Genomic DNA, 27,428 nt, shown 5'->3' with positions numbered 1-27,428 from the left:
ATGGGTTGCAGAGAGGTAGAAAACACTGCTTGCTTTTCATTACCTGTAACTTTTCAGGAATGGGATTTGGAGACAGAACGAGCACGTTTTGTGGCACCCCGGAATTCCTTGCTCCAGAGGTGCTGACAGAAACTTCCTACACAAGAGCTGTGGACTGGTGGGGCCTCGGTGTTCTCATCTACGAGATGCTGGTGGGCGAGGTGCGTGCTGCTGGGATACATCAGGGGCATAAAACTCTGTGGGAAAGGTTCCATCCCCTGTGCCCTGCCTGTCCCGGGCAGAGCTGATGGCTGCTTCCCACAGTCCCCGTAGATCCTGTGTCAGAGTTCAAATAGGATCCCAGTTTAGGTGTTTCTGCTTCTCAAAGCCCCTTTTTGAAGCGTAGCCCTCCAGTAGCAACTAAGGGCCAATAGCAGCTTGCCTCGCTTCTCTTCCTTACGGGGAACGACCGCATCTGTTCCTGGGGAGAGGACGACTGCCTCGTGGCGTCTCTGATCTCAGACCGTCGGTGGGATCTGTGTTGGTTTCATACGTGAGGGATTTTGAAGCCTGTTTAATAGGATATTTCTGTTGTTTTCATTCTAGTCTCCCTTCCCTGGCGATGATGAAGAAGAGGTGTTTGACAGTATTGTCAATGATGAAGTAAGATATCCCCGATTTCTGTCGACAGAAGCCATCTCCATAATGAGACGGGTAAGCACTTAATGACATTACAGCATTCCCCTCTTATCCTGTTTCCTCTCCGACATAAAGGAAATTAATTACTTCTATGAGGAACAAAATCCTTTAAGAACCTAGGCTTGGTATTTTATACCTACAATTAAATTTCAGGCTTCATTTATGCTGTGCCGTGCTGCCTGCCACCTGAAATGATTTCAGTGCCGTTCCGCTTCGTTGTTCAGGAGCAAGTTTTTCTTCTTAAAACGTAAAACAGCAGGTTCTCTTTTCTCCCTGAATTAAGTTTCCTGGTCGTATCTCACTGGCGAGCTCAGCTTTTATTTCCTAGCAGAACACTGCTGCATTGACCCCTGCGGTAGATTAACGTTGTCACATGAATATTTTAATTCAAAGACTTCTAAATCTTTTTGGGCTCATTCCAAGTGGGGCAGGGAAGGCCGGGCGCACAGCAGCTCCAGTCCTGTTCCCAGCAAAACCAGCTGATTTTTGTTCATGAATTTTGTAGCGCGATGCCTCAGCCTGGTGCCTCCGCTTGCCTCGGGAAGGAGCTTGAGGCTGTCCGCAGTTAGCAGCTGATGGAAAGGCGGCTCCCGGAGGGGATTCCAAAGCCTTGGGAAGCCGCCTCTCCTCTCCCCGGCCCCCGGCTCAGCAGGGTTAAAGCATCGCGGTCACCACCGAGACAGCGGTGTTTAAGTCATAGTGTAAATATTCTGTAGCTTAAAATGATCGTCCCAGAGAGAGCGCTTGGCCAGAGAGAGAGGAGGGAGCAGAGTGTGAGGCAGTACCTGGGAAGGGAGTTTCAGGGTGAAGCTGCTCCTGCCCCTCTGCTGCCCCCACGCTGAGCTCCATGCTCGGATTCTTCACTCCTGGCTGTGCCCCAGCCCAGGTGTCAGCTTTTCCCCTTTTTTTTTACATCTGGCGGCCTCTCCAGCAGAAAGTGCGCTCTGCGCTCTGCACTGGCCCCCAACCCCCCTCTGGGTGCCAGGAGCTGCGGCTCTGCTAGCCCCAAACGAGCTCTGTGCAGCCCCCAAGCCTCTCCAAGAAACCCAGCGCTGCGGCTCAGGCGCTTCCGCACTGACATCTCCCCGTTTTGGCAGCTGCTGCGCAGGAACCCGGAGCGGCGCCTGGGAGCGGGAGAGAAGGACGCGGAGGATGTGAAAAAGCATCACTTCTTCAGGGTGAGTAAAGGCTGGACTCGCGAGGAGAGGCGGGAGAGACGGGACACTCACGAGGGGCTGTTGTGTTCCGCAGCTAATAGATTGGAGCGCTCTGCTGGCCAAGAAGGTGAAGCCGCCCTTCGTCCCCACCATCCGAGGGCGAGAAGACGTTAGCAATTTCGATGACGAATTTACCTCGGAAGCCCCCATCCTCACGCCACCCCGGGAACCACGGATCCTCTCGGAAGAAGAGCAGGAGATGTTCAGAGATTTTGATTACATTGCTGACTGGTGTTAACGCCCGGACACTGTGAAACCCCGTCTGACTGGCTCACAGCAACGCCTCGCGGAAGAACACCCCCCCTTCCATCGCTCTCTGTGCCACCTCTAGCTTCTGGGTTTTTAAATCACATGAAGATCCTTTTAAGTACTGTCTGACGCTCTTGTGAAGAGCGGCCTCTCTGTATATTGTTTTTTATCTGAGCACTGGAACAGGGCTATGGAGTCGGTGAATCCAGGCGGGGTTCAGCTTCCCCCCTGGGCCTGCACGGATCCGTAGGGCTCCTCTCCTGCCTCCCCAGCAGACAGCGCTTCTCCGAGCACCTGCCTTACGTGGGAAAAGCACCTGGGCACGAGGACACGGAAGGTTGGGATACTGATGGTGCACACGGAACGTGGTTCCAGCGGGAGAAGGCAAATGATTTCAGTTCGATGTTGTCTTGTGCGGTCTGTAAAACACCTTTCTCTGTACACCTTCATCTTGTGTTCTTAAAGTAACGGTATTGAGAATAGAGATGCCTTGTTTTATAAATTTTCTATGCTATTTATTAGGAAAACTGTTCCAACGCCTTCCTTGCCTTTGCGATAACAGCAGCGTAAGTGCTTCCATTACACAGACAAATCCGGACCGTTTACCAAAGCCACTTGCCAAACAGTTTTGCCTTCGAGCTTTTTAAGCGCGGCTTCACACCCTGGTTGAGATGAAGAATGTAACGAGGATGTCGCTCGGTCTAAGCCCCCAGCATCCGCGTTTCCCCAGCCCCTCCCCTCCTGCCTCTCCCCGTGGCCCTGGACGAGGTCCTGGCCCTCTCCAAAAGGAGCAGGACGTCCTCACAGGCTGCAAACGTGAGTATCAGGCAGTCGTGATGTATCTTTACAGCCAGGGAAGTGACTTAATTGTACCACTCTGTTAATTAGCACAGCGGCCAAGTGAACGACAGCGACGCGAGAGAGAACGGTGTGTGTCTGGGTGCAGCCGCTGCCCTCCGGAGCGCGGATGGGCAGCTCCCCAGGGGAAAGCAAGACGGGGAATCGGAATGTAGCGCTATTTTTGATAAAAGCAGGGCATGTTTTCTAACCCCTGAACACTAACGTTGTACCTCAAAAGCGGAAACAAAGACGAGACACTGTGCGTACTCGCAGACCCGACCTGGTGCGGCCATCCGGTGCTCCGGGGACAAGCAGAAATCCCTGGAAAAGAGATTCCCACGTCGTCCTTCGCTCCTGCACCACCAGGGCCGATGGCGTCTGTCAGCTCACGGGCCCAGCCTGGCCAGGGTTCGCTGTTCAGGGGCCGAGACAGGGAGAGGCAGCACTGAAATGAGTTAAAACCTTCTGATTTCATTCATTCAGAGAAACGCAAGCGCGGAGCGAGGCTGTTCATGAAAATCCTGCAGGAGGAAAAGTGGTTGATGGGCCTAACCCAGGCCTCCCCGTGTCGGGAACAGGGCGGGTGGCTGTACCAGCTCTGGGGCTGCAGAGCGAGAGAACCTCTCAGCGTTGCTTGATTCCAGATTCTGATTAAGGAACGAATCATGTTCTGATCCAGCTGAACGCGAGGTGGCTTTTGAGGTACAGTCAGCTCGCCCTCCCCGGCTCCCAAACGCCCGTGTGAGCACCCAGGGGGGCGCTCCCCTCATATGAAAGTCTCAGAAATACTTTTTTGTAACTACATCTTGTACAGAAATCCTTTTTTAATCTAAGTAAATCACTAAAAAAAGAGAGAAAATTGAAAAAAAAAAAGAAAAAAAAATTAGAGGGCAGGGCCTGCTCCCGCAGTTAAGCTGAGAGAAAGCACTAATTTTATCTCTGTAGTTTTTTAAATATTTTTAGGCAGATTAAGATTTTAAACTCTAGATTGTAAATATATTTTGCTATACTTTATCTGTACGTGGCTGCTCAAGCACTTTGTAAGGAAATTAGGATGTTCTAGGATGGTACACTATGCATTAAAATGAAATGTGCCTTTAACAAATGTCATTCTAAGTGTTTTGCAGTCATTAATATCACAAATTAAAGTTTTAAATAGAGTAATTTGTAAATCGTGTCCCACGCGTGATTTTGCTGGGGTGGGAAGCGACTGATTGTGTTTTCTCCCAGGGAACTTGAGGCAGGCAGCCCCGGGGCAGAGGCCCAGGGCCCCTGGGGGGGACCTTCCCCTTTCATTAAACACCAAATCAATTCTTTAGAAGCCTTCACCCTGCACAGCCGATGGCACCGATTGAACCACGCCAGCACTCAAGAACACAACCCTGCAAACAACCACCATCCCACAACCCTCAGGACGCTCAACAGAAACTGCCCCTAGAAATAAACTGCCACTCGAAACCTTCCCCAGCGAGGCAGCAGGAGCCCTCACATTCCTCCTGTCCAACTCCCAGAGGCAAAGCAGAGAAAACCAGGGAGATGCTGTCAAGGCTGTGACCACTCTGTTCACAACCACCTTGGAAATCAGCAGCAAAATTACCCCCCACAGCAAACCATAAACTCAAAAGCCACACGAGATGAAAAACAGTGAGGAACATAAGTGTGAAGCACATCCCTGTGCCCACGTCCACGCCGGGGCCCCCATCCAGTTCTCAGCGCATGGAACAGAAGGTGGGTGCTGGCCTGCAGTGACAGTCCCAAGAGGGTAAGTGTTTTTGGAAAACAGTTTATTTGGGAATTACAGAGTATTTTCAATTTTCCAAAATACATCTTGCTGGACCCCTACAAAAGAAATCTAGAGTTCAACAATATGAAGTTAAGTTTGTTGCAACAGTAATTAAATATTTATTTCCACCTCTATATACATACAAAATGCCACACGAAGAGCTGGTTTACCCTTGGAATGTGTGCTGCGTTCCAGCAGTTCTGCTCCGTCACCGCATCCTCCAGTTCCACAACATGACAACTCAATATTAACACTTTGTACATCCTTTATTATAGGCAAAAAAAACAAGAGGTTGTGGGGGAAAGGGGCAATGAAAATGAAAGGAACCCTCTGGGAGCTCACAGCTGGGGCAGTTTGTCCACGGGGGTATCGAACTTGAAGTCTGCCGGGAAGAGATCTGGAGCGCGAGGGTAGATGAGCCTGTACGACTGTCTGATCGTAACATCGGCCACACCAGCAATGTCACCAATTTCTGAGACAGAAAGCAGACAAGGGATTAGTTTTGCCTTTTCCCATTTACACTGAAGACCGTGAACAGTTTATCTGGAAGCGCTGCATGTACTGCTTGACTCCGACCTCCCCCACAAACCTGGAAAACACGGCTTTAAACCCCTGGGTAACGCTTTGTGTACAAGCAAGGCCTGTCTTCTCACATGCCGCAACTCAACTTATGCTATCGGTCATGGGACAACATCAGTTCCAAGCTGACAGAGGGCCAGGAGCAGAGAAGTCATTAAAAAAAAGCTCCTGCAAAGTCTGCATGTGCCCAATGACATCCTAATAAATCTCTGTCAACATTAGGATCATCATTTTCCTGACTTCATTAAAAACAAGCAAAACCAGCACAGAACTGAAGCCGGGGCAAAAGGGAATACAATCCCTTCAGCTAAATGTGAAATACTTTTACCTGAAACAACACAGAGATCACTCGGCAGGACAGCACAAGCTATGGTTTGGCAGGCAGAGGAAACACCAGTTTGAGGGGCACAGACACTGAGATGTGCTCCACGCTTAACTGCGGAATTTAAACCTTGACCTGCATGAAAGCCCTCGGCCTCATGAAAGGATGCTGAAGGAGCAGGGAGTCACGTTTTGTTTTAGCCATCGCTCCTAAGGGACAGGATCCAGTGGCTCCAGGGCAGCAAGGGTGAGGGCACCATGCTGCTCAGGCTCTGGATGACTCTCAGGCCCAGGGGACTGCAACACATTAAAAGCTCCAGGGACAGAAACATCAGTGATAAACGCCAAGCAAAGCATCACACCCTGACAGATAAAAGCTGTTCTTTACCTAGAAGCACGTCTCCAGTAAGAAATTGCTGTATTTTTAATGTTTCTGATGCGATTTGGACTAGATTCATCAGCAGAGCTTCCACAGCCAGCTACCGGCACTTGGCACCATTTGCCACCCCATGTTCTACCCACTGCAGCCTCAGCTCCCTCCCTTCCCTGTGTGTTGGGCTGGATTACCCTGAGCCCCAGAGGCTGATCCCTGCTGTGCTGGAGCTTGAGAGCAGCCCTTGGCTCCCTAGCACCTTCCTCAGGGCTGCCAAAGGTGATCTGCATCCAAACCTGCTGTCCCACCACTTCAGCTCTTACTGCAGGCTTGTGGGAAGTCAAGGAACATAGGCCAATCCACACGACTCCCTGTCTGCTGGAATGGCTAAAGCCTCAGTGCAATCTGAAGCCATAAAGCGACCTGTGACAGCCCCCAGGTTTGCATTTGGAGTCTTGCAGAGCAGCAGAACAGACACATGGGGATATCAGCATGGGTAACGGTAAAATCCTGCTCATCTGAATGTGCTGGTCTAGCGCATCCAAGAATCCAACTCCTCGTGCCAGAAGAGAGTGAAGTCTGCTTACATTAAGCACTGACAATCACTCAGTTTTTGTTGTGGGGATCAGGAGGTCCTGGTTTGGTCCTGGCTCTACACAGCTGGAATGGCAGCTCGTCACCCCCACAGGGACCTCACCAAGCTTTATGACAACACCAAATTCTCCTTTGAGCAGCAGGACATGGAGGGGTGGGAGGTGGGGAAAAAAACAGTGAAGTTTTACCTTTCTGTGTCCTTTTCTCTGCAGAAGCTTGTGATGCCATGTAAATGGCTGCAGCCGCGACAGAGATAGGGCTTCTGCCAGGAACTAAATCCAGTTCCACGGCTTTACGGGCAATATGTGTCGCTGCCATCTGTACTTGTTTGGGAAGACCCAGATTGGAACAGAATCTTGACATGAAGTCTCCAGTTGTAATCAGATCAACACTGGTTTCCAGAGCTTTCAAAATCAGTTTAAAACACCGCCCGATCTCCTTCTTGGAAATCCTGGACACTGCACATATTTCTAAACAAAGAGTGAAAATTAAACTTCAGGGCTGACAGCATCAGCTCCCTCAGAATAAACAAATTGATTCTCAGCACATCAAGACCCATAAAGGTGGCCAGTGTCACAAATGCCACCATCATGAAATGAGCTTTGCACATCTGTGAAACTCCCAAACCACTTCAGTCAGTGCACACCCTTCAGCAGGAGGTAATTCCTGCAGCTCACTAAGTGAGGGGAATTGGGCACTCGATGTCAAAAGAGCTGTACCCTGTCAGGGCAAAGCTGCACATACTCACTGCAGAACTGCTCGTTCCAACTCAGTTCCAACAGTCCCCATCATCCTCCGATCAAACCCAGACCTTCACCAACACTCCAAATTACTTTCAAATGTTTTTTTTTTTTAATGCATTACGACCAAAAATCCCACACCTGAGCACCCGGTTCCCTTCACAAATAGAAGAAGTTTCCAGACTCCCTTCTTCCTTCCCTCTAAAGATGAACTTGCAGCTGAGAACAACCCATCCAGAAAGTCTTGGGATGGGAAAACCAACCTCCTACAGCAACAGTGACCAAAACTAACAGGAGAACTGGATCTGTATCACTAAAAAACTTACCTTTAAAGGTTCTTGGAACACCCTCTTGTCTACAGGCTATGTAGAGACAAGCGGAAGCAATAGCATCATTACTCCTTCCCTTCAGGCTCTTCTGCTCATACACTTGCTTGAATAAATTATTTGTTCGATCCTTCAAAGCAAGAAGACCAAATTTAATTAACTCTAGGCCATTCAATTAGCAGCAATATCAAAAATTCATGTGCTCATTATATTATGCTAAGTCAATGCTGAAACGATGCAAGGAAGGGACACAGGAACTTACAACTATATTTCTGGGCAGGTTGATTCTGTCTGCCATGTTTGTAATTTCTTTAAAAGCATTCAGCATTGCACGATCGGAGCTGCTCATGGTTCTGCGATTCTGGTACTTGGAATTACCAAACTCATCAAAACTCGCTGCGCCCGTGCCCTGGTGAAGAAAAATTGTTATTGTCAATTAAAACACAAGAAATTTCCTCCTCGTTTTGAGAGTGAGCATCCTCCAGCTCTACACACCTCAATACAAGGTGTCTGCTCCAACAGCTGGGCACCTAAACATCCCTGAAGTAAATCACACAATTGAGCACCGACCCAAACATCAGGTTCTACCCTCTACACAGGTCTCAAACTATGAATTGATTTCCAAGAAACATAGATTGTGCAGGGATTTTTCTTTCCTAATGGAACGATAGTTTAAAGAACAAAATGAATACATAGCCAATGCGTCCAACTCCACACTCCTGTCACCAGCACCGAGGTCCTAGGATTTGATTTTATGTGACCTGTATGTCATTTGGGCTCCATCTCCACTAGCAGGTCAGAAAAATACATTTTTATGGCCAACTGGAGACCAGCTGTTGCAACGATAACTCAAACGTGAGAACAAAGGCATGGACAAAGAGAACACCCAAACCAATGACCTCTTCAGACCAGTTTGATGCTGTGCCTGCGAGCAGCTGCCAGCCTTAGCTGTGGCAACACGTAAACACCCCTACAGCATGGCCCTGCAGGAAACCCAGGGACACTCTGGTGGCACAAAGCGGGACCAGGACAGCACAATCCAAGGGCAGACCTCATCCAGGCAATTATCCCTCTGAGCTGCCCAGATGGAGTCAGAGCTCATGCTTTCTTCCCTGACCCACGTTCTTGGAAATTGCCCTTCTATTTTCAAGCAGTGTCTAATTCTATAATCCCTCTCTGGTGCACATCTGCATTTAATCCATGTTCTCTGGCTGACACTAACTCGCTCACTCTTAACCATTCCCTTCCCTATGCCCAAGGACTCCAGTTCCGCCCCATTTCCGATGAGCTCAGTGGGCACAACTGCTGTTGAGGCCCATGCCTTTGACACTTGGTGGTACTCGTGGTTACCTTTCCCTCTAAAGGTTTGCTTATGTCTATTGAAACTACCAACACCGCTCTGGGCAGGGACTGCTACCCAAAGGGTTTTACCCTGTCAGTATGAGCCCTCTCCAAGAGGGATTCCCAATGTACAGCCCACAACTATAAAAGGGTTGGAAAATACTCTTCCATCTCAATTGCCTAAATTAACCACAGCAATTCTCCCTGAATCTGCTATTTAAATGCACCATCCAAGCTCCTTCTGGAGCTTTCAATTGAGGGACAATGCTTTGTTGGCATCAGCCCGTGACAACCATGGTGGGAGCACCTTTCCCTTCACAGAAAACACAGAAGCCGTATAGTTTTAACTGAAATCAAAGAGACCTTAAGAATTGTGTGTTCTACTGCTGCGGCCTTTATGAGACATCTACTCATCTTTACAATCTCAGCAAGAAAGGCACCTGTCATGACTGGCAGGAAGATGCACCAAGGCAGAGTTAGGTTGGACGTTAGGAAAAGGTTCTTCACCAGAGGGTGGTGGAGCGCTGGAACAGTTCCGTGGGGAAGCAGTCACGGTGCCAAGACTGACAATATTCTAGAAGCTTTGGGCCAATGCCCTCAGCCCCACAGTGTGAATGTTGGGAGCGTCCTGTGCAGGGACAGGAGTTGGATGTGATGATCCTTGTGGGTCCCTTCCAACTTGGGACATTCCATGATTCAATAGCAGAAAGTGGAATTTATCACAAACATCATCCATACCACCGACTCGAGGTTATCCACAGCATCAAGGTATGCCCCTAGGTCTGGCAGTCTTCTTGCCCAGTACAACCCGTTCATTATACAGTTTGATGGATCTTTTCCAATCATCAGCCCTTGAGATCTCACCACTAATTATTAACATGGCACTTCTAGATCCAGACTGTGCAGTCTGACAACAGTCAGCTTCCTTTCCAAGGCAGCCGATCAAGGGACAGGAATTCCACACTGAGACATTACTTGTTTCTCATTTGACCAACCTGAATTCTCTTGTAGCTGTAGTCACTACAACAACTGCTCGTGCAGTTAGTTTTCTTGAACTTTACACTAGGATTTCAGAAATAACTATAATACTCTGACAATCAAGTCACAACTAATGCCCCACCAAGAGATCTGCATTGCCATCAGATCCACTGCAGCACACGGAACCTGCTTTCAGAGATCCAGAGCTGTGCCGATATCCTAACGACCTGCCCACAGAGCACAAACCACTTCCACCACAGCCAGCTACGCTATCCATCCTCCTCTTCAGACAAATTATTCCTCCTCCCAACACAGGCTGTTGCTGTCTCAGACAGATGGGTCCCTTAAGCACTAAAACCAATTAGGAACTAACTAATCCCTCTGCATGGGGCAGAGCAACCTCTCTTCTGCTGCCAGCAGATACGGACCACACACCCTCCCGCAGCAGAACGCGGTCCTGAAGCAGCACAGCCGGGTTTCACAGAGAAAGAGGGGCAAACCATTCTGTGAAGCAGCACTGCCCCTCCTGCCTTGCTAATTTGGTCCTCAGAACTTTACTGTTGTAACAGGCAAGTGGTCTGAGCTCCACCTCCACTCCCAGAAGCTTACAGTAGATCACTAATATGATGTTGCCATGACAGTTATCAATGTCCTCCTCTTCTGGATTTTCTGCAACACAGGTTGTGGTTTGGGTTTTTTTGGTGCTGAGGTTGTTTCATGGGGTGGGGTTTTGTTTTAAAGATTCTATTATCTGTACCTCAGGGAGAGTTGAACCCGCGTTCCCTGTCCCAGGCAGAAGGGTAGAGCAATCTCCGACACACAAGTCTGGGGTCCACGCCAGGCTGTTCTAGGGACTGTTAAATGAGAAAATACCACTTTATCCCGCTTCATTCTCTGGAATTCATTAAGGCTGGTTTGTACTCTGTCAGATACTGCTTATCTTCCTCAAGACCACACCAATTTCACTCTCGTTCAGCCACTGTGCAGATCTAGGTCAATCCTCGTCCCAGCTGACTGCTGACAGGGACCTCAGGAGACTGCTGGAGAAACGTACACTTCCTTGGTTGAGTTATTTGTGCTGCCAATTCCATGCCTTGTCTGCACCGATAGGAAGTTTCTTCAGCATATTCCGATATAAGCCATCCTCTTCCTTCAAAGTGACTGAGGGAAACTGCAGCTCCTGATACAGAGGTCACATCAATGAGCTGACACCCCAGAGCTCCTGCCCACTGGCAAGACAAACACAGGAACTCTTGTCCTGAACACATCCTGGTTTGTCACAGATTCTCCATTTCCTGTAGAGAATACTTCTCTTCTGTGATTCCTTCTCATGCAAATAATACACCCACAGCAGGGCAGACTGCTCCCTCTGTGTTCTCCAACACTATCCTGGCAGCTCCAGTGCTTGGACACTTCTACCACGGTTCTCACAGGTTAAATCATATCACACTGGCGGTTGTGCCTATTCTTGGATGTGCTGGTTAACAGCAAAACTGTTTCATTACATGAACATCCATCTCTGAAAATCTGTAGTTTTCATTGAATAACAAACTTTTCACAGATGCTTCTTCGCATCTTTAAAACCCTGTCTTTATACAGTCCCAAAACAAGGCAGCAGTGCAAACCTGGAGCAATATCTGTAAAGGCGTCTTTCTGATCTTTACGCCAGGTTACCAAGTCAGCGACAGAAATCCAAGCCCAAAGAACTACCATCCTTCTGGACCTGTATAGGCAACACTAAAGCTCCAGTAACTCCTACAGCACTGCTTCACAGAGCTGCTTAGCAATGCCAACTTCTGTAATGGAGCAGTGCAGATATTTGTTTGCCTGAACAGATTCCAAAAGCCACCTTAATGCATCCTCAAGTCTGAAGGACAGCAATGCTTAGAGCTGTCCAACATACAAGCATCTACTTGGACAATCCTTTGAATAGGACTCTTTTCCACCAATAAAGCTTCAAGACTAGCTGTCTGTACCAGTATTTATTAGATGTCTTCACCTCTCTGGAGAATTCTTGGTTGAGGATGGTGCATGCTCCCCTACACCTATCCATACATATTTAGGTACGCCCATTTCTTCACCCTACCAGCATCCCTGCTACAAGAACTTCTACCAAAGCAGCAATACATTCTTTAATAGTTCCCCATCAGCAACTGGACTGTCTTGTCATGAGATATTTGTGGATTTCTTGAATGTACAAAATTGAACAAAGGACAACAATGAAAACTTACCTGGACCACTGCTTGATTGCTCTGTGTAAAACAGCAGGATATGGCTCTACCACTTTCAACTCAAACATACACTGAGCACTTTCCTCTGGAGCACCCACACCATGAAAAAATTCTACATTTATTGCTTTAACATCAGCTGGAAGAATATGTACAACGTGCATGTGGATCTCCAGGTCTCCAACGTCAATCTGATACAGATCTTATTACAAAAAATGATCGCTCAAGCTAGGCAGTACCAGTTACTGAGACCTCAAAACTAAGTATCTGTTATTTCAGAAGCATCTCAAATACACCTGCTAAGTCAAAGTGTTTCTTTAAAGACTGCAACATCAGCTTTCCTATTTACAGCAGCATACTAAGAAGTGGCAAGTAACCCCACAGTATGGCAAACTTTCCCTCTGCTGAAGGGGTCAGTCCCTTCCTGCTGCCCCCAAGGAAGAGCCATGTTTTACACATCACTGAATTGCAAGACATTTAAACTTAGTAAAATTTAGCATTTAGAGTGTTACCTTGCCAATCATTGTACTCAAGTCACCGTCACTCAGCAAGGGATTCTGGGTATCCCCAACTCGAGACGGATCTTTTGTGGCCTTGTCATTGCTGAAGGTTCTCCACTCTGACCCAACATCTATGACGCGGTCACCTGAGTGCACAGAAAGCAATAGTCTGCATTAATGCAACGTTGTGAAATATTTCATGGAACATGAAGTCACACATCTGAGCTCTTCATTAGGAAAAGGCAGTCTGCTGGCATTCCTAAATGGAACAGTAACCCGTGGGACAATGTACCAAAATGCTCGGGATTTACAAGTTAAGTTGAAGGCAATGAAAAAGAAAATGCAACTAGAGTCACACAGAAAACTAGAGAATAGCATCCAGATTGAAAAGAGTTAAAAGTATCATGGGATCTTCCACAGCCAAAATGAGTAAGCAGAAAAAGTACTAAACCCACATTCTCCAAATGAAACAGCTTCCCTTGCAGCCCTCTATTCATATCACATTCATCTCTACCTTTCCTACAGCAACTTTTCCAATTGAGAAGTAACTCTCACCATAGAGAGTATCTCAAAGGTATTGCCTTCAGAGCAATACTACAGTATTTTTAAGAATGCATGTACAGAAAAGCACAAAAGAACACTATTCTTCATGTTTCACAGCGAAGCGTAGTACAGCTCTGAGTAGGGATATCAGAATACAATTGCCATCCTGCTTTGCTAAACCCAAGGAAAAATACGCTACCTTTATCCGTGTCTAAGTACGCTGTGAAATAAATGTGTGCAAGAAGAAAGTAGCACTGACTGTAAGAAAAATTTCCAGTGGAATTTTTGGTACAAAACCACAGAGGCTGATTTGCCCCGGTGCAAACACGGGCAGGCAGACAGAAGCCCTCTCCTAGCAATGGCAATACAAGAGGTGAAGCTGGAGAATCCACAGAGCGGTGCAACTGCAGAGCTACCTGGGGGGAGCGGGGGATCTGTTCTGAATGAGGAACTTGATTCTTAACATGAAATTATGCAAGCAACACACTTGAAATTGAAAGCTGTGAATGAAACCTAAGAAATCACCACAACTTGAAAGAACAAATTCAGGTTAGAGGTGTTCTCACCGATATTTGTCAGACGTGCTCACAGCTACCCTCCACCTTTATTTACTGCCCTAATCCAAACCAAGCAGGCAGGGTGGAATCATCCAAAACTAGAAGGTTAAGGATATAGCAAAGTAAAAGGAGGTACAGATCCCTTCCTTTGGCTATAAAGGTCCCCCCCTGCTTAAATTAGCAGCCAGCATGCTCCTCTAGCTCCTGGGCTCCATAAATATTTGATTCAGAACTGCTCCTTCTATGGCCTAGCAGAAACTTTGCTGTAAGACAACCCCCCAGCACTGTTTACAGCATCTAAAAAAAGCAAAATGTACTTAAAATTCTGGCATGGTATAAATAGAACACTGAGTACAGGGCAATGATGTAATATTTTTTCCACACAAGTGGGAATGACCTAAATGACTCGCACTTAGGGATCTGCCTGTTGTGAGTTATGAACCACTCCTGCTCTAACAAAAAAGTGTTCTATCACTGCCCGCTCTGGCAAACGCACCACAGAGGGCCGAGAAAAGATAAGGAGAACAAATCCCCAAATATAAAGCATTTATTTGTGTACTTAAGGTGCTGTATGCAAATACTTCTACTTTGCCAAGAAATCTACTATTGCAAAAAAACAGTTTCCCTGTATCCTCTCAGTGTGAAAAACACAGAGGTCCTAGGAAGGGCATTCCACCTTATAAAACTGTGACACAAGCTAGAAATATCAATGAAAACGGAACAAACAGGCTACAAGGTTTTCATAGATGGAAAATGCACCCAGCTACTAGCAGCTAATCATCACATTCTACATCCAAAACCAAAAAGTGTGGCATTTGTTATTTTTAACTCTACAAAACACTTTGAACTGCGATACCAGTACAGATGCAATTCAGCCCCATCCCAAGGGATTGAAACAAAACTATGAAATACTGAAGTCAGCCTTACAAAAAGAAGTACAAGGAACCAGCCGCAAACACCGGTCCTGAGGTAACATTTTGAGCCTTGAACTGAATTTGCTGGGTCATACACTTCTGTCTGGCTTTCCTGAAGCAACTGGATAGCAGGTCTGACAGTCACACAGAGTAAAACAAGGTCCCAGTAAGTGCCTTATAAAAACACCGTTATTATACTGGTCTTGGCAACGGTATTGAGAGCTGTGATAAGTCTGGGAGTGGCTGCATATTGCCCTCACGACTTCCTTCTGATGCAGCCCTTTTGAACAAAAATAAGCTCTACCAGATATGGTGACGTTCGACACTCCTTTATTTAATTTTCATCAGACAGATCAGTTAGCCTCCTCAGCTTCCTCCTCTGAAAAACACACAAAAACACAGTTCACAGGACCACATCTTTGCAGAACCCACCTCCAGACCAACACCCTAAAGCATCATTCTGAACAGAATAGTTTTTCTCCATTTAATTTCATAAACCATTCTTCCTACATTTAATTACTGTTTAAAACACAGCCTAACAGGGTAACACACAGTCTCAAGTAGAAACACACTGCAAACCTCACCGACTCTGGTTACCCACCAGCTGAAAAGCTCATTTAGCAAAATGCAGAACTGTTATTCAAACCGGAAAACCTCAGACCAAGGTTACTTCACTTCACAGTTGCGAAACACAATGAGCATGCGCTACAGAAATGCAAAAGGAAACTCAGCTCAGTGTCAAAAATTAAAATATCATTGTAAATTTTTTTTCTTAAAAATTAACTTAAAATGTTTATGTATCACACATTACGTATGTTTAATCCCACCCATCCCTACCCCCCACTAAAACCAGAAAAACATTTCTCAAAGGAAAGCATTTTTTCTCATCAAATCTAAAATTTGCAATTATATATTTTTAGAGAAATAATACCAGCTATTTTAACATTGCACTCCACTTGCAATAACTCGCAGTACGTGTATTTTATTCTCTTTTTGCATTTTGTATGGTTATAAGACAACAATGTAACTGCAAATTGAATTGAAGATGCTTAATCAAAACAAGAAATAGGACAAAATTCAAGCCCCAGGTAACGTTCCCTTCCATATCCAGTCCTGAAACAGTTCTGAGAAGGGATGTTATTAAGATTTTAACAGACAAGCTCTGATGTCAGTTGTGCATCACATCAAGCTTTGCACGTTATTATCTGATATTTTAATCTTAATATCAATATGGTATTAAAGTTTATTTGCACTTTGAATTACCAGAATACCTATTGTTTCTACAGAATGTGTCATTCTCACAGTTCGTTAAGGAATCTGCTGCCATCTAGTGAGCACATAGATTGTTCTTTTAATTAAAAGCATTTTACAATGCCAGATTTATAAAGCAGCACATAAAACTACAATTCATTTCAGTCAGCTCCTTATGAAACAGAGTAATGAGGTGCTGAGACAAACTACAATGACAAACCCTGACAGCAGACAACAAGCTGAGAACCGTGCAGACATGGAACTGCACAGGGCCAGGCTGAGCTGAGCTTCACTTTTTCTGGCTAAATGACCCCCACTCTCAGCCTCTCCTCATCTGGAAGATGCTCCGGGCCCTACAACCCCTTTTGCAGCCTCCTGCTGGATGCGTTCCAGCAATGCTCACTCTGTCTGTCCTCTACGAAGAAACCCAAAGTGACACACAGCATTCCAGACGCCTGCTCCTCCACATCCTGATCATGAGCACACGCACTGCCCTATACAGCAGCATTCACCTTTATAGCTTCCGAAACAGAACCTCAACTGGTTGGGGGGTTTCCCAGTTTTCAGCTTTAGAACTTCTATTTAAGACCAGATGTATTAAATGTTACCTAAGAATAAACTTTTTGGGGACAAAAGATTCCACAATTTACAGACACAGCTCTTTCTACAAAATGTCCAGACCTTTGTAGGACACCCATGCTCCCTGCAAAAAAGTTCTCCTTTTCAGTAAATTGTGAGTGCCACAAATGCATTGTTGCCACTGGCAGCGCCAGTTGACTCACAGGACTCAGCTTCAATCACCAACAGAACCAGAGCAAGCTTTGAGACATTCAATAAAAACCCCAAACAAATAAAATCCCCACAGAATACTCTGACTCATTTCCAGACACGGACAGCAGGATGCCAATACGTACAGGCAGCCAGGGATCGAAACAGGCAGTACAGCACTGACAGCAAACGGATGTTACACAAACAAAGCCTGAGCAGCTTCTGCACATCCAAACAATGACAAATGTAAAAGGACTTCCAGGCTTCCTGCATGCTGCATTCAGCTCTGGAGTCCTCAGCACCGGAAGGACGTGGAGCTCTTGGAGTGAGTCCAGAGGAGGCCACGGAGATGATCCACAGGCTGGAGCACCTCCCATTTGAGGACAGGCTAAAGAGATGAGGTTGTTCAGCCTGGAGAAGAGAAGGCTCCAGAGAGACCTTAGAGCAGCTGCTAGTATGGAAAGGGGCTTCAGGAAAGCTGGGAGGGGCTCTTGATCAGAGAGTGCAGGGAGAGGACAAGGAGGAATGGTTTTCAGCTGCAAGAGGGGAGACTGAGATGAGATCTTAGTGAGAAATATTTTGCTGTGAGGGTGGGGAGGCCCTGGCCCAGGTGCCCCATCCCTGGAGGGGTTCAAGGCCAGGTTGGATGGAGCTTGGAGACCCTGATCCCATGGGAGGTGTCCCTGCCCAGGGGAGGGGTGGAACTGGGTGGGCTTTATGGTCCCTTCCAACCCAAACCATTCCGTGATTCTATGATTCCTAAGCCGTCAACTTGCAACAATTTGAAGAATCAAATGAGAGTAGAAATGTTAATAAATCTGGCGGACAAGGCTGGACAGCTGAAATTACAGGTCTCCAGGACATATGGCCTTTAAAAGACAAACAGTTAAAGTATGCAAGAAGGATGCTCCAAACAACAGAATCTCAATACTAAATGTTATGCCTGATCTAGATTATATGACAAAAACAAGAGACTTTGGACTCTCCATCAGAGGGGTTCAGATCATTTCTAGCCTGTATCTGCCCTAAATCACTCTGCCAATCTGGTAAGGGAGCAAGGGAAAACACAAGCCCTAAATAGCATGATTCAAAATGTAATAAAGATAAACCCAGTACTTCAACAGTATCAGCATCCTTTGCAGTTTGCTGTCCTGGGGGGACAGTTTTATTTGTAAGGACTGACTTCTATGAGGCGCTTTGTAATCCTCTAGACACCAAGTGCAGATGCAATAACCAGATATAAGGTTTTCATACCCATCCACATCTGAAGTTTTGTGCCTATTTAAGTAGTACTTTAAATTGAGATTTCATGTATTAGTTCTAAATACTGACAATACTCACAGAAAGAAGTAACCACAAACATACAGCCCAACATGAAAAGATTTTTCACCATTTGAAGGGATCAAGACACGAGAAGAGACATAACCATGTGACTGCCCTCTACTGGCTTTGAGTCAGCAGTACTTAAGCACCTTCACTTACAGGGAACCACCAACAGCTAGGGAAAAACCAAGAGGTTTCTTTGGCTTTGGGAAAACAAGCAACTATATATAGATGCAATCTATCTTATCCCTAATGACAGACATCCACAGTCATGGCCTGGCCAGCAGAGACAACTGTGAAATCCTTTCTTGCTTATTTGTTACGTGGTAGAGAAAAAAATATCCGTGCATAGTTGAACCTTATCTACTCTTCCTAGACCATATCTGAACCTAAGATGCGCCATTTGGATCTCAAACTTTTCAGAAGCGTTAGCCAATCAAACATTCTTACAGCATTTTATAACAGCCTCACTGCTGACCACGAGTTACTGAGCACTCTTCCCAAAAATTCTTTAACTGAACGCTCAGGTGTACACTGAACAAGGAATAAACTTAATAATAACATATAGGTTAATAATCTGACTCAAAGCCTTAATAAGGTGATATGTGTCCAAGGACTCCCATCATCTGGAGCCAGACTTCTGCTGTTTTATTTAAGGCAGCTATCAAAAGTGACTCCATGCAAGAGGGCTGTTGTTCTCTGAGCCACACCTGTCTAGCAAAGCAGACATAGTGAATCAGTCAGAGAAAATCAACTTAGACGCTGAAAATAAACTCCTCTGCTCCAGTTCCTTAACACCAAGAAAATGCTTAATGAAACTATATAGAAGCTTACAGGAAGGCTTAGCAGGAAGGCTGAGATGCTACTCAGCTGCACATATGCCACTTATTCCCCTCTGAAACTCAGCTCACCACCTTGCTACTATGCCAAGAAAATTTAAGTGCTTTGTATTCCACTTCAATCCTTCCTTCAGCCCTTTCCTGCACATCACACAATACAGACACTCACTACAAGGTCCAGGAGGGCAAACTGTTACCTGCAGCCCACAGGTGATACTGTAAAAACAATCTTGACAAGCGTTCGCAGTGGGTGACTGCCAAGAGGGCACCAAGGCAGCCTGACAGGGAGCCAAGAGGGGGAAGCTGCCTTCCAGGGGCCAACAGCCAAGATGCTGCTGAGGGGGTGCCACAACTCACGAAGAGCACAGCTTCCTAGCCACTATTACTCTTCCATGTGGGCACGAATGACATAGCAAGCCAGAACCTAAGCAGAATCCAGGAAGACTACAAAGCCCAGGGGGTACAAGTGAAAGACAGAGGTGCCCAATCTCTCTACTTCCACGTTACCAGCTGAAGGGCAGGGGGCAGCCAGAAACAGGCGTACAATGCACATCAACTCCTGGTTAGGTGGCTGGTGCCATCAGGAGGGGTTTGATTTTTATGGCAACAGGACATTCTCCAGTGATTATAGCCTGGTAGGGAGGGACAGGATCCACTTGTCTAGGAAGGGCAAGGGAATCTTCAGCCAAGTTGGTGAGGCAGACTTTAAACTGAAGGACCTGGGGGCAGTGTCCAAAAGGGCAATGCTCATGCCATCACATCCCACTGAGAAATAAACCAGGAACTGAAAACCACCCCTTACATGCCTCCCACAACAAGAACCAGAACACAAAACATCTCAAGGACATGCATGGCTGCAGTGGATCCTCCTCTACGGAAGCCTGTATGCTCAAGTAGTTCTCGGAGCACGTCCCACATGGGGAACAAACAGGAAGAACTGGAGATCCATGTGCAGTCACAGGGCTATGACCTCACTGGGATCACAGAAATGCGGTGGGATAGCTGGCATGACCGGAATGCTGTCATGGACGACTTTGAGCTTTTAAGAAAAGACAGGCCTGCAAGGCAAGTGGGTGGAGTTACTCTTTATGTGAGGGAGCAACTGGAACTTATCAAGCTCAGCACGGGTGTGGATGAGGAGCAAGTGGAGAACTTATGGGTAAGACCAAAGGGCAGGCCAACATGGGGCACTGCTGTGGGTGACTACCACAGGATGCCAAATCAGCAAGAGGAGGTTGATGAGGCCTTCCCGCAGGCAGCTGGAAGTAACATCAACAGGCCCTGGTTCTCATGGGAGACTTCAAACATCTAAGCATTTGCTGGAAAGGTAACACAGCCTGGCACACGCAGTCCAAGGGCAGAGCATTGATGGTTACTTCTTGACACTGATGGAGGAGCTGAAGAAGAGTGCTGGTGGAAAATGTGCAAACAAACAAAGAACATCCTGATTGGGGATATGAAAGCTGGGGGTAGCCTTGGCCGCAGCAACCATGAGATGGTAGAGCTCAGGATCCTGCATGGAAGAAGCAGAGCAATAAGCCAGACTTCAGGAGAGTGAATTTTCGCCTCTTCAAAGGCCCGCTTAGAGAAATCCTGTGGGATAGGGCTGTAGAAGGTAGAGGGCTCCAAGAGAGCTGGTGAATCTTCAAGCACTTCTTCCTCCAAGCTTCAGGATAGGAGCATCCCTAGGAGTAAGAGGTCAAGCAAAGGAGGCAGGAGACCTGCTTAAGGAGCTTCTGGAAAACAAAGAAAATCAACTGGAAGAAAGAAGTACACGCCAATCTTCAAAGGCTGTGGAGTCTCCTCTGGAGTTTTTCAAACCCATCTGGACACAATCCTGTGCACCCAGCCATATGTGACCCTGCTGTAGCAGAGGGCTGGACTGGAGGAGCTCCAGAGAGCCCTTCCAACCCCCACCTGTTCTGTGATCAGCTGACTTCCAGCCTTTTTTATTGCCTAAAAGATACTAGGCAAAATATTTAGCTGAGGAAGAGGATTTACTACTCATGCTCTTCAACAACATGCTTCTCACCCCACCAAGTCTCTCTGAACAATGAGATACAGTCAACGTTTTAAATGGACACAGATCTGTAAAACCTACTTCTCCAAGCCTTAAGAACTGTTTGTGAATTCTTGAGCCAGCACACAACGACTTACTGTACCATATATCCTAGAACCATTTGAGAAGAATACGTATAATAAAATGCAAGCCTTATGGCAGCAGATAAAGTCAGTCTCGTACAATTTCAGATGCATGTCAATCCAGATTAACATAAAAATCCCATGGATAATTACAATTTAGGTCTTCCACTCAAAAGGCAATCGGCAGGAGAAGCAGCTAACAAGTTACAAGCAGTCACCATGAAAAGATGGAACACAAGCTAACCCGGAAAATTTAATAGTGAGAAGGCAGAGGAGATCTTTCAGTAATAATCTGAAGGAATGATAGAAAAGTCACCAACTCCAATTAAGCTGACATCACAAAATTTAACTGTTTTAACACTGCATGACAATCCAACACAGTTTAAATGCAGAAAAAAAACCAAAAAGCAGCATGCCATTTTAAGTTAAATCCAGTAGTCTTATTGACACTAAGAATGACACCTACAACTACAAAACAACTTTGATTAAAAACCTTTCTCAGAAATCCCTTTAAAAAGCAGTACTTCCAAAATGCAGCTCCAGGGCATGGAATTTGACCATTAAAGAGATCAGCTGCCCCTTGTCCTAAGCATCCTGCTGATACAATATGTGGAATAGTTCAAAGTGCAATAATTTTATTTACACTGAAGTACAGTTAAGCTTCATCTAAGCAGTTGGAGGTTTTTAACGTTATACAGAATGTCCCTCTGATGGCACGTTTCCTTTCTCTGATAGTATATTTTCCTTAAAATGGTGTTTTTCAGACACTGTCCTTTCTTTGAAAATGATAACGTATTGGATGAGGAATGATTTGTACTAAACAGATGTCTCTTCTGTTATCACCTCTGTTTGGAATCCTTACTAATCTGAAAGGCAAGGTCAAGTAGAGACCTGGAGCCAGCTCCAAATTAGCAAGAGTTTTGACTGTTGCAAAGTTTCATAACATTAAAATTAGGCCTTGGAAAGTGACAGAATATGCATAAGATTTCTGGAAAAGTTTATACACATGCATGTAAGTGGGAAATACACTCTGTAACAGCCTTTGTCTCGTTGCACATGATTGATGGAGACCATTCCCGCATGTTGCCCAGGCCTGATAGAGGATGCTTGCTTTCTAAAACTCCAAAACGAGTCTTGGAGAGTTTTATTTGCCAACAATTTTGGTATCACTGCTCCCCTAAACTTTTCTGTTGCTTCACCTTTTCAGCTGCAGATCTCATAAATGCAATCTCAGTCACAATATTAATAATACTTATTTCATCTCATTCTCAGAAGATTCATTACAAAACTTGAACATTACCCATGCACCAGCTGTTTTATCCTGCAACACTGGTTTACATTTAACAAACTCACACTTTTTTCACAAACAGGAAACTTTACTCTTCTGCCACAGCAAGCAAGAAAAGCATCAAGCAGAAATACACTTAGTTTAGTCAATGACTTTGCTCTGATTTCAGCCAAACTGTACTAAAATAAACAAACAAACAAATCAGTGAGTCACATCACTGTATACTTCTCAATTGTACTATAAATGCAAAAATTCAGCATTTCCCATTCTGTCCCTGGCACAGCAGCACTGCAGACACCAAAATCATAAACATTTTAAACAAACTTGTAATGCTTCTGAGCAGTTTGGGGAGTTTAACTGTTCTAACTGATCCCCTTTGGTGCCTTTCAGCCCACCTCACGAGACATTCTGACCAGGCCCTATTCACAGCAGCTTCATCAGGACCTATGTAAAGCTTCAAAACACAGATCCACAACTTTTCTGTGTAAGAGCAAGAAATGAAAGCATTTCTCTCTAAAATGGAGTCTGCAACAAGCACACAAAAGTTCTCATTTGGAAACAAGGTTTTGTCTTCACTCCTTTTGAGCTTCTCTACTTCACAGCATCTCCAGAAATCAGGCATCAAGAACAGGATCCGATTTTCTCCTCTTCTAAATTTCTTAACAGACCAGAAAAGAAAGTGCTCAGTGTTCACAGTTCTGTTTGGTTACAGACTCTTCAATTATTTATCTTCACCTGATCTAACTGGTTTTGCAAACCAGCTGCTAGATAGATACTCTAACTAATGAATAGGAAACAGACAGGTAAGTTGACTTGATGAAGAAGGCAAGACAGAATGAGAGCAATCAGCACAACAAAAGTAAAGTTAGTTAGCCCGTTAGTGACAAATCCACAAAAAGGCATACTTAAAAAACACCGAGAGAGGCTTTAAGTAGCAGCAGTTCTTACCCTGCAGTGATGCTGCCTGTAAAGGGGATCCAATACCACCTTAACTGCATTTTAAACATTCAATTCAGCAGAAGTTTGTACCAATATTCTAATGGTTCTGCTCATCACAAACGCTGACCACTTGAACTAAAGGCTTCTCCAGCGCTACTGATTCAGAGGAGACCAGAGTAAATCCCTAAATAAGAACACCTTGTAACTGGGCAATGGGTGGTGCATGAGGAGTGATTTCTGATGAACTCCCCGATTCTTAAAAATATAATCTATTGATCGAAATCTCCTACAGCCAGTGTTACCTGAAAAGTTATCAGCTGATCACAATGGGCCTTTATAAACTTCAGTTCAAGTCCTACAGCAGCCACGGAAAGAGCCAAACACGGACCAAACTGTGTTTAAGCACTAACATAGGACTCCATTATCGTATTTCCATAGGAAATACTGCTGCAGACTCTTGAATTTTGAGCCAGCAAACTATGAATCATTCCTCTTTACCACAATTTGTGATTTAAACCAGCCCTGCTGTTAACAAAGCAAGTAACCACCCGCCCCTCGCCTCCATACAGGGTAGCCTGTGGAAATAACGCAGTTTAGAGAAATAATACAGTTTACAGAATACAGTTTAGCCTGTGGAATTGGCTGCCACATGAACAGAGTAAAAGAGCTCAGCAAAATTTGGATATTGTTAAAAGCCTGAGGAGGATAATTAACAAAAAGAGGTGCTGGCAAGAGCTTAAAGTGAAACCCTTCCAGGCAGAAGAAAATCTCCAACTAATGCGAAACTGATGGTATTTAACTTTTTTTTTTTTGAAAGTTATTTGTCAAGGAGCTTTATTACATTTCTTATATTTTCCTGACTGAAACAACAGTCTAGAACCCTGAACTAGACAGCACAACATTCTAATTCAATAGCACAACATATTCTAAATTTTCAATCTTTAAAAAGAGACCTTGATTCTGTTCATAACGCAAGCAGGTACCAGAAGGCAGACAGTTCAAAATAGTAAGCTTTTAGCCAACAGAATAACATCAAAGCACGCATGCATCAAGAAAAAGCCTTTTAATACTCAAATTGTCATATACCAGTTTTGTGGGAAACAACTCTACACACACCATGCAAGTCATATGGTAATTGATAAAAACATGAATAGCTACTTACCCACTACCAGCCCACACTCGGAACAAATCATGTCTCCAGCTCTGTAATCCTCCACTAAAATGGAATCTGGATGATTCGGGCAAGTCACCCTCGGAAGCACATCCAAACTAGGAGAAGAAATCAGAAGTATTAATTACTTGGACTCAGGCAGGCTGCACATCGAAAAGCGTAAAAGTTCCTTGCTTGAAAGAACAGTTCAATAGTACAAAAGTTGCAGCCATTTAAGTGACAGACTATTACTAAACACCCGAACTTCACGTTCAGTTTAAATGCTGTAACACTACATTTGACAATCAAGGCTTTAGGTGATTTTAAACTCCAATCTCCAACCACCTCCTATTAACACACATCAAACCCTGAACAAGGGCCTTGACAGGTAACTCACAGTGTGCCACCAAAGGAACTTCCCCAAGAAGCTGGTGGCCACTGTATCATTCCAAATGAGCCTTCTCACCCACTCAGATCAGTATCACTGAGTTCTGAATTGAGGAAGTGGTGCACACATACCACGTTATCTTTAGGAAATAGCTGATTCTACCACTGTTCTATTATTTCAAGTATGTGGATAAAAAGAAAAATTCTGTTTTAAATTATGCAGCTCATAGGTTTTTGTTAAAATCTCACAATTAATCAGCTCATTAAAGGAGTTCTGTGACAACTGCTTCTGGTAACAGGCATCTTCAAGAGTTAAAAAACTCTTATAAATATAAAAACATATCAAAAACTGCCTACAAAGTATCCACACTCTTTAACACAACAGTTCCAGTGACCGACTAGAGCAATCATCAACTGCTGCTAATCAAATATTTTCAAAATAAATACTTCATTCCAGCTGCTAGTGACTGCTCAGTGATCCTGTTAAAACCCATCATTTCAAAATGGGAATAATATGTATTTTCAATTTGGGTCTGTATATTCAACAACTCCATTTTGCTTAAGCTAAAAAGCAGAGCATACAGAGTCTGATCACAAAAAAACTCATGATGAGTCCCCTCCAACCTAAGTCTGACTGTGCCAAAAAATAATCACAAATCCTTTCAATTGTAGAAAACATCTCATTAAAAGTTAAATTGTTCTCAGTTTCCTCCTTTCCCACTAGGCCATTATTTCAGCCCAGTCTATGTATTCCATCTTAATTTTGACTTTTTAGATACTTCTGATGAACCAAAAGCACAAAAAAACCCACAAAAAAATTCATCCAGTGACCGTTCAGAAAAATATCTAAGAATTGAAACTGAAAATCTACATTTCTATTAATATCAAAGAAAGGCCACGTACACATAAGACCACCACATGCAAATTACGTTCAAAATAGTACATAAAAGTTCTCTAAGCTATTCTCCTCGCTTTTCCCAGACACTTTCATGCGAGAAGACAGAACTGTTGACAAAGCAACTGCAGTCATCTGACATTTGGTATTACGCAAAAAGCTAGCGACACACTAAGCAAAAGGGGGAAAAACAGTCCAGAAGCCTGAAAGAACACTAGCAGTGTTTGGTTTCAGAGTCTACCTTCATAAAACATCAGGGTAGAAAGACCAACTTTTACAATTTTAACTCGTTTATCTAGACAGATAAAACACAGGTTCAATATGTTAAATGAACCACACTGAAGGCAAACACGTAGCTGGTGTGTAAAGGTCCAGCTCCAGAAATGACTCCTGCTTGCCATGGGATTGGCAGGGAATGCTCCCCAGGTCCCGGGACAGGTTTAGCAGGAGTCAGAGTCACCCCACAGCCTGCTCCGTGGCCCTTCCTTCATCCCTGCCTCGGAAAAGACTGCTGCTCCATCTCCAGGGAACAGGGACTTTGGGCCGTAGACGGTAGGGAGTGAGGGTGGGCTTTTAGAGGACCTCATCATCCACTGACCCTTTGGAGTCCTTGCTGCACCTCAGAGCCCCTGCTTCCCCTCAGAGCCCATCCAGAGACCTCCACTCACCCCGTCATCAGCCTCTACCTGCCCTCAGCCCCTGCTCACCTTGAGCTCCAGCCACCCATCAGAGCCTCAGCTGGCGCTCAGTCCCTCCTTGCCCCTCAGAGGCCTGTCTTGCCCCCTCTTCAGCCTCCCCCATGACTCCCTGCTCACCTCCCCTCAGCCCGCACTGCCCCTCAAAGTCTCCCGCTTGCCCCTCCTCAGAGGCCCCTCCGAGCCCCTGTATGCCCTCAGCTCCCACTCACCCCGGGAGCGCCCACAGCCCCCTCAGCCCCTGCTTGCCCTTCAAAGACCCCTCCTCACCCTCCAGCCCCCTCTCAGCTCCTGCTGGGCCCTCCCACACTTGCCATCAGCCCCCATTCCCCCTCAGAGCCCCTCTCACTCTCAGCAGCTCCTACTCGGAGCCCCCTCAAAGCCCCCAAATTATCATCAGCCCCTGCTCCCGCTTGCAGCCCCCTCAAAACCATCCACTTGCCCCTCAGTGCCCCCCACTCGCCCCCTCAACGAGCCCCACTAGCCATCAGCCTCCATTCCCCCTCAGAGCCCCCTCCAACCCCGTCAGCCACCCCCACCTGCCACCAGCCCCCATTCCCCCTCACAGCCCCCTCGAGACCCCAACTCCCGCCTCCCCCCGTCCCCGCGGCCTGAGGCGCCGCCGCCATTTTCTGCCCGCGCTGCGCAGAGATGGTGGAGACCCCCCACCCCATTCCTCCCCCCGCCCCTGGCCGCTCTCCTCCCCCGCTCCGAACCCGCCGGGTCAGAGCGCGGGGCCGCGGTCCCGTACCGGCTGGTGGAGGCCATGGCGCCGCCCTGCCGCCGCGCCGCTCGAGGGAAGCCGGGTGGCGGCGCCACCTCCTCCATTTTGAGCGCAGCCGCGGGGCGGGGGCAGCGGCCGCGCCCCCCGATTGGCCGCGCCCCCGGGGAGGCCCCGCCCCCTCGCGCCTGCGCTCGGAGCCGATTGGCCACGCCCGCCGGGTGGCCCCGCCCCTCCAAGCGCTGGAAGCGCGGATTGGCCACGCCCGC

The 27,428-nt window shown here is 46.1% G+C and overlaps 2 protein-coding genes across 2 annotated transcripts in view; one reads left to right on the top strand and one right to left on the bottom strand.

Annotated features, from left to right (window-relative positions):
• The window catches only part of PKN2 (protein kinase N2), a 51,821-nt gene extending 47,673 nt beyond the window's left edge, over window positions 1-4,148 (top strand). The window contains exons 19-22 of the mRNA XM_069862813.1: window positions 58-200; window positions 586-693; window positions 1,776-1,856; window positions 1,930-4,148. Coding sequence (XP_069718914.1) covers window positions 58-200; window positions 586-693; window positions 1,776-1,856; window positions 1,930-2,133 — 536 coding nt within the window. The 3' untranslated portion in view covers window positions 2,134-4,148. The remainder of the gene's footprint in view (window positions 1-57; window positions 201-585; window positions 694-1,775; window positions 1,857-1,929) is intronic.
• Window positions 4,149-4,862: 714 nt separating this feature from the next.
• Window positions 4,863-27,295, bottom strand: GTF2B (general transcription factor IIB). Its single transcript, XM_069862841.1, has 7 exons — window positions 27,190-27,295; window positions 24,474-24,580; window positions 12,760-12,893; window positions 7,963-8,109; window positions 7,701-7,830; window positions 6,823-7,104; window positions 4,863-5,239 (listed from the first exon to the last, which is right to left on the bottom strand). Exons 1-7 carry the CDS (start codon window positions 27,264-27,266, stop codon window positions 5,106-5,108), a joined length of 1,011 nt encoding a protein of 336 aa, XP_069718942.1. The 5' UTR covers window positions 27,267-27,295; the 3' UTR covers window positions 4,863-5,105.
• Window positions 27,296-27,428: the final 133 nt, after the last annotated feature.

This window comes from Phaenicophaeus curvirostris, chromosome 8 (genome assembly GCF_032191515.1).
Source record: "Phaenicophaeus curvirostris isolate KB17595 chromosome 8, BPBGC_Pcur_1.0, whole genome shotgun sequence".
In the NCBI taxonomy this organism is placed as follows: Eukaryota; Metazoa; Chordata; class Aves; order Cuculiformes; family Cuculidae; genus Phaenicophaeus; species Phaenicophaeus curvirostris.
The sequence above is the reverse complement of the archived record's forward strand: the minus strand, read 5'-3'. Positions and strand labels throughout refer to the sequence as shown.

Excerpts from the sequence above, each read along its gene's own strand:
- GTF2B (XM_069862841.1), bottom strand. The coding sequence starts at position 27,266 with ATGGAGGAGGTGGCGCCGCCACCCGGCTTCCCTCGAGCGGCGCGGCGG. Across the intron at positions 8,110-12,759 it reads TGAGTACAATGATTGGCAAG|GGCACGGGCGCAGCGAGTTT; the intron begins GTAACACTCTAA and ends TTTCTTCACCAG. Across the intron at positions 7,831-7,962 it reads ACCTGCCCAGAAATATAGTT|GATCGAACAAATAATTTATT; the intron begins GTAAGTTCCTGT and ends CTTGCTTTGAAG.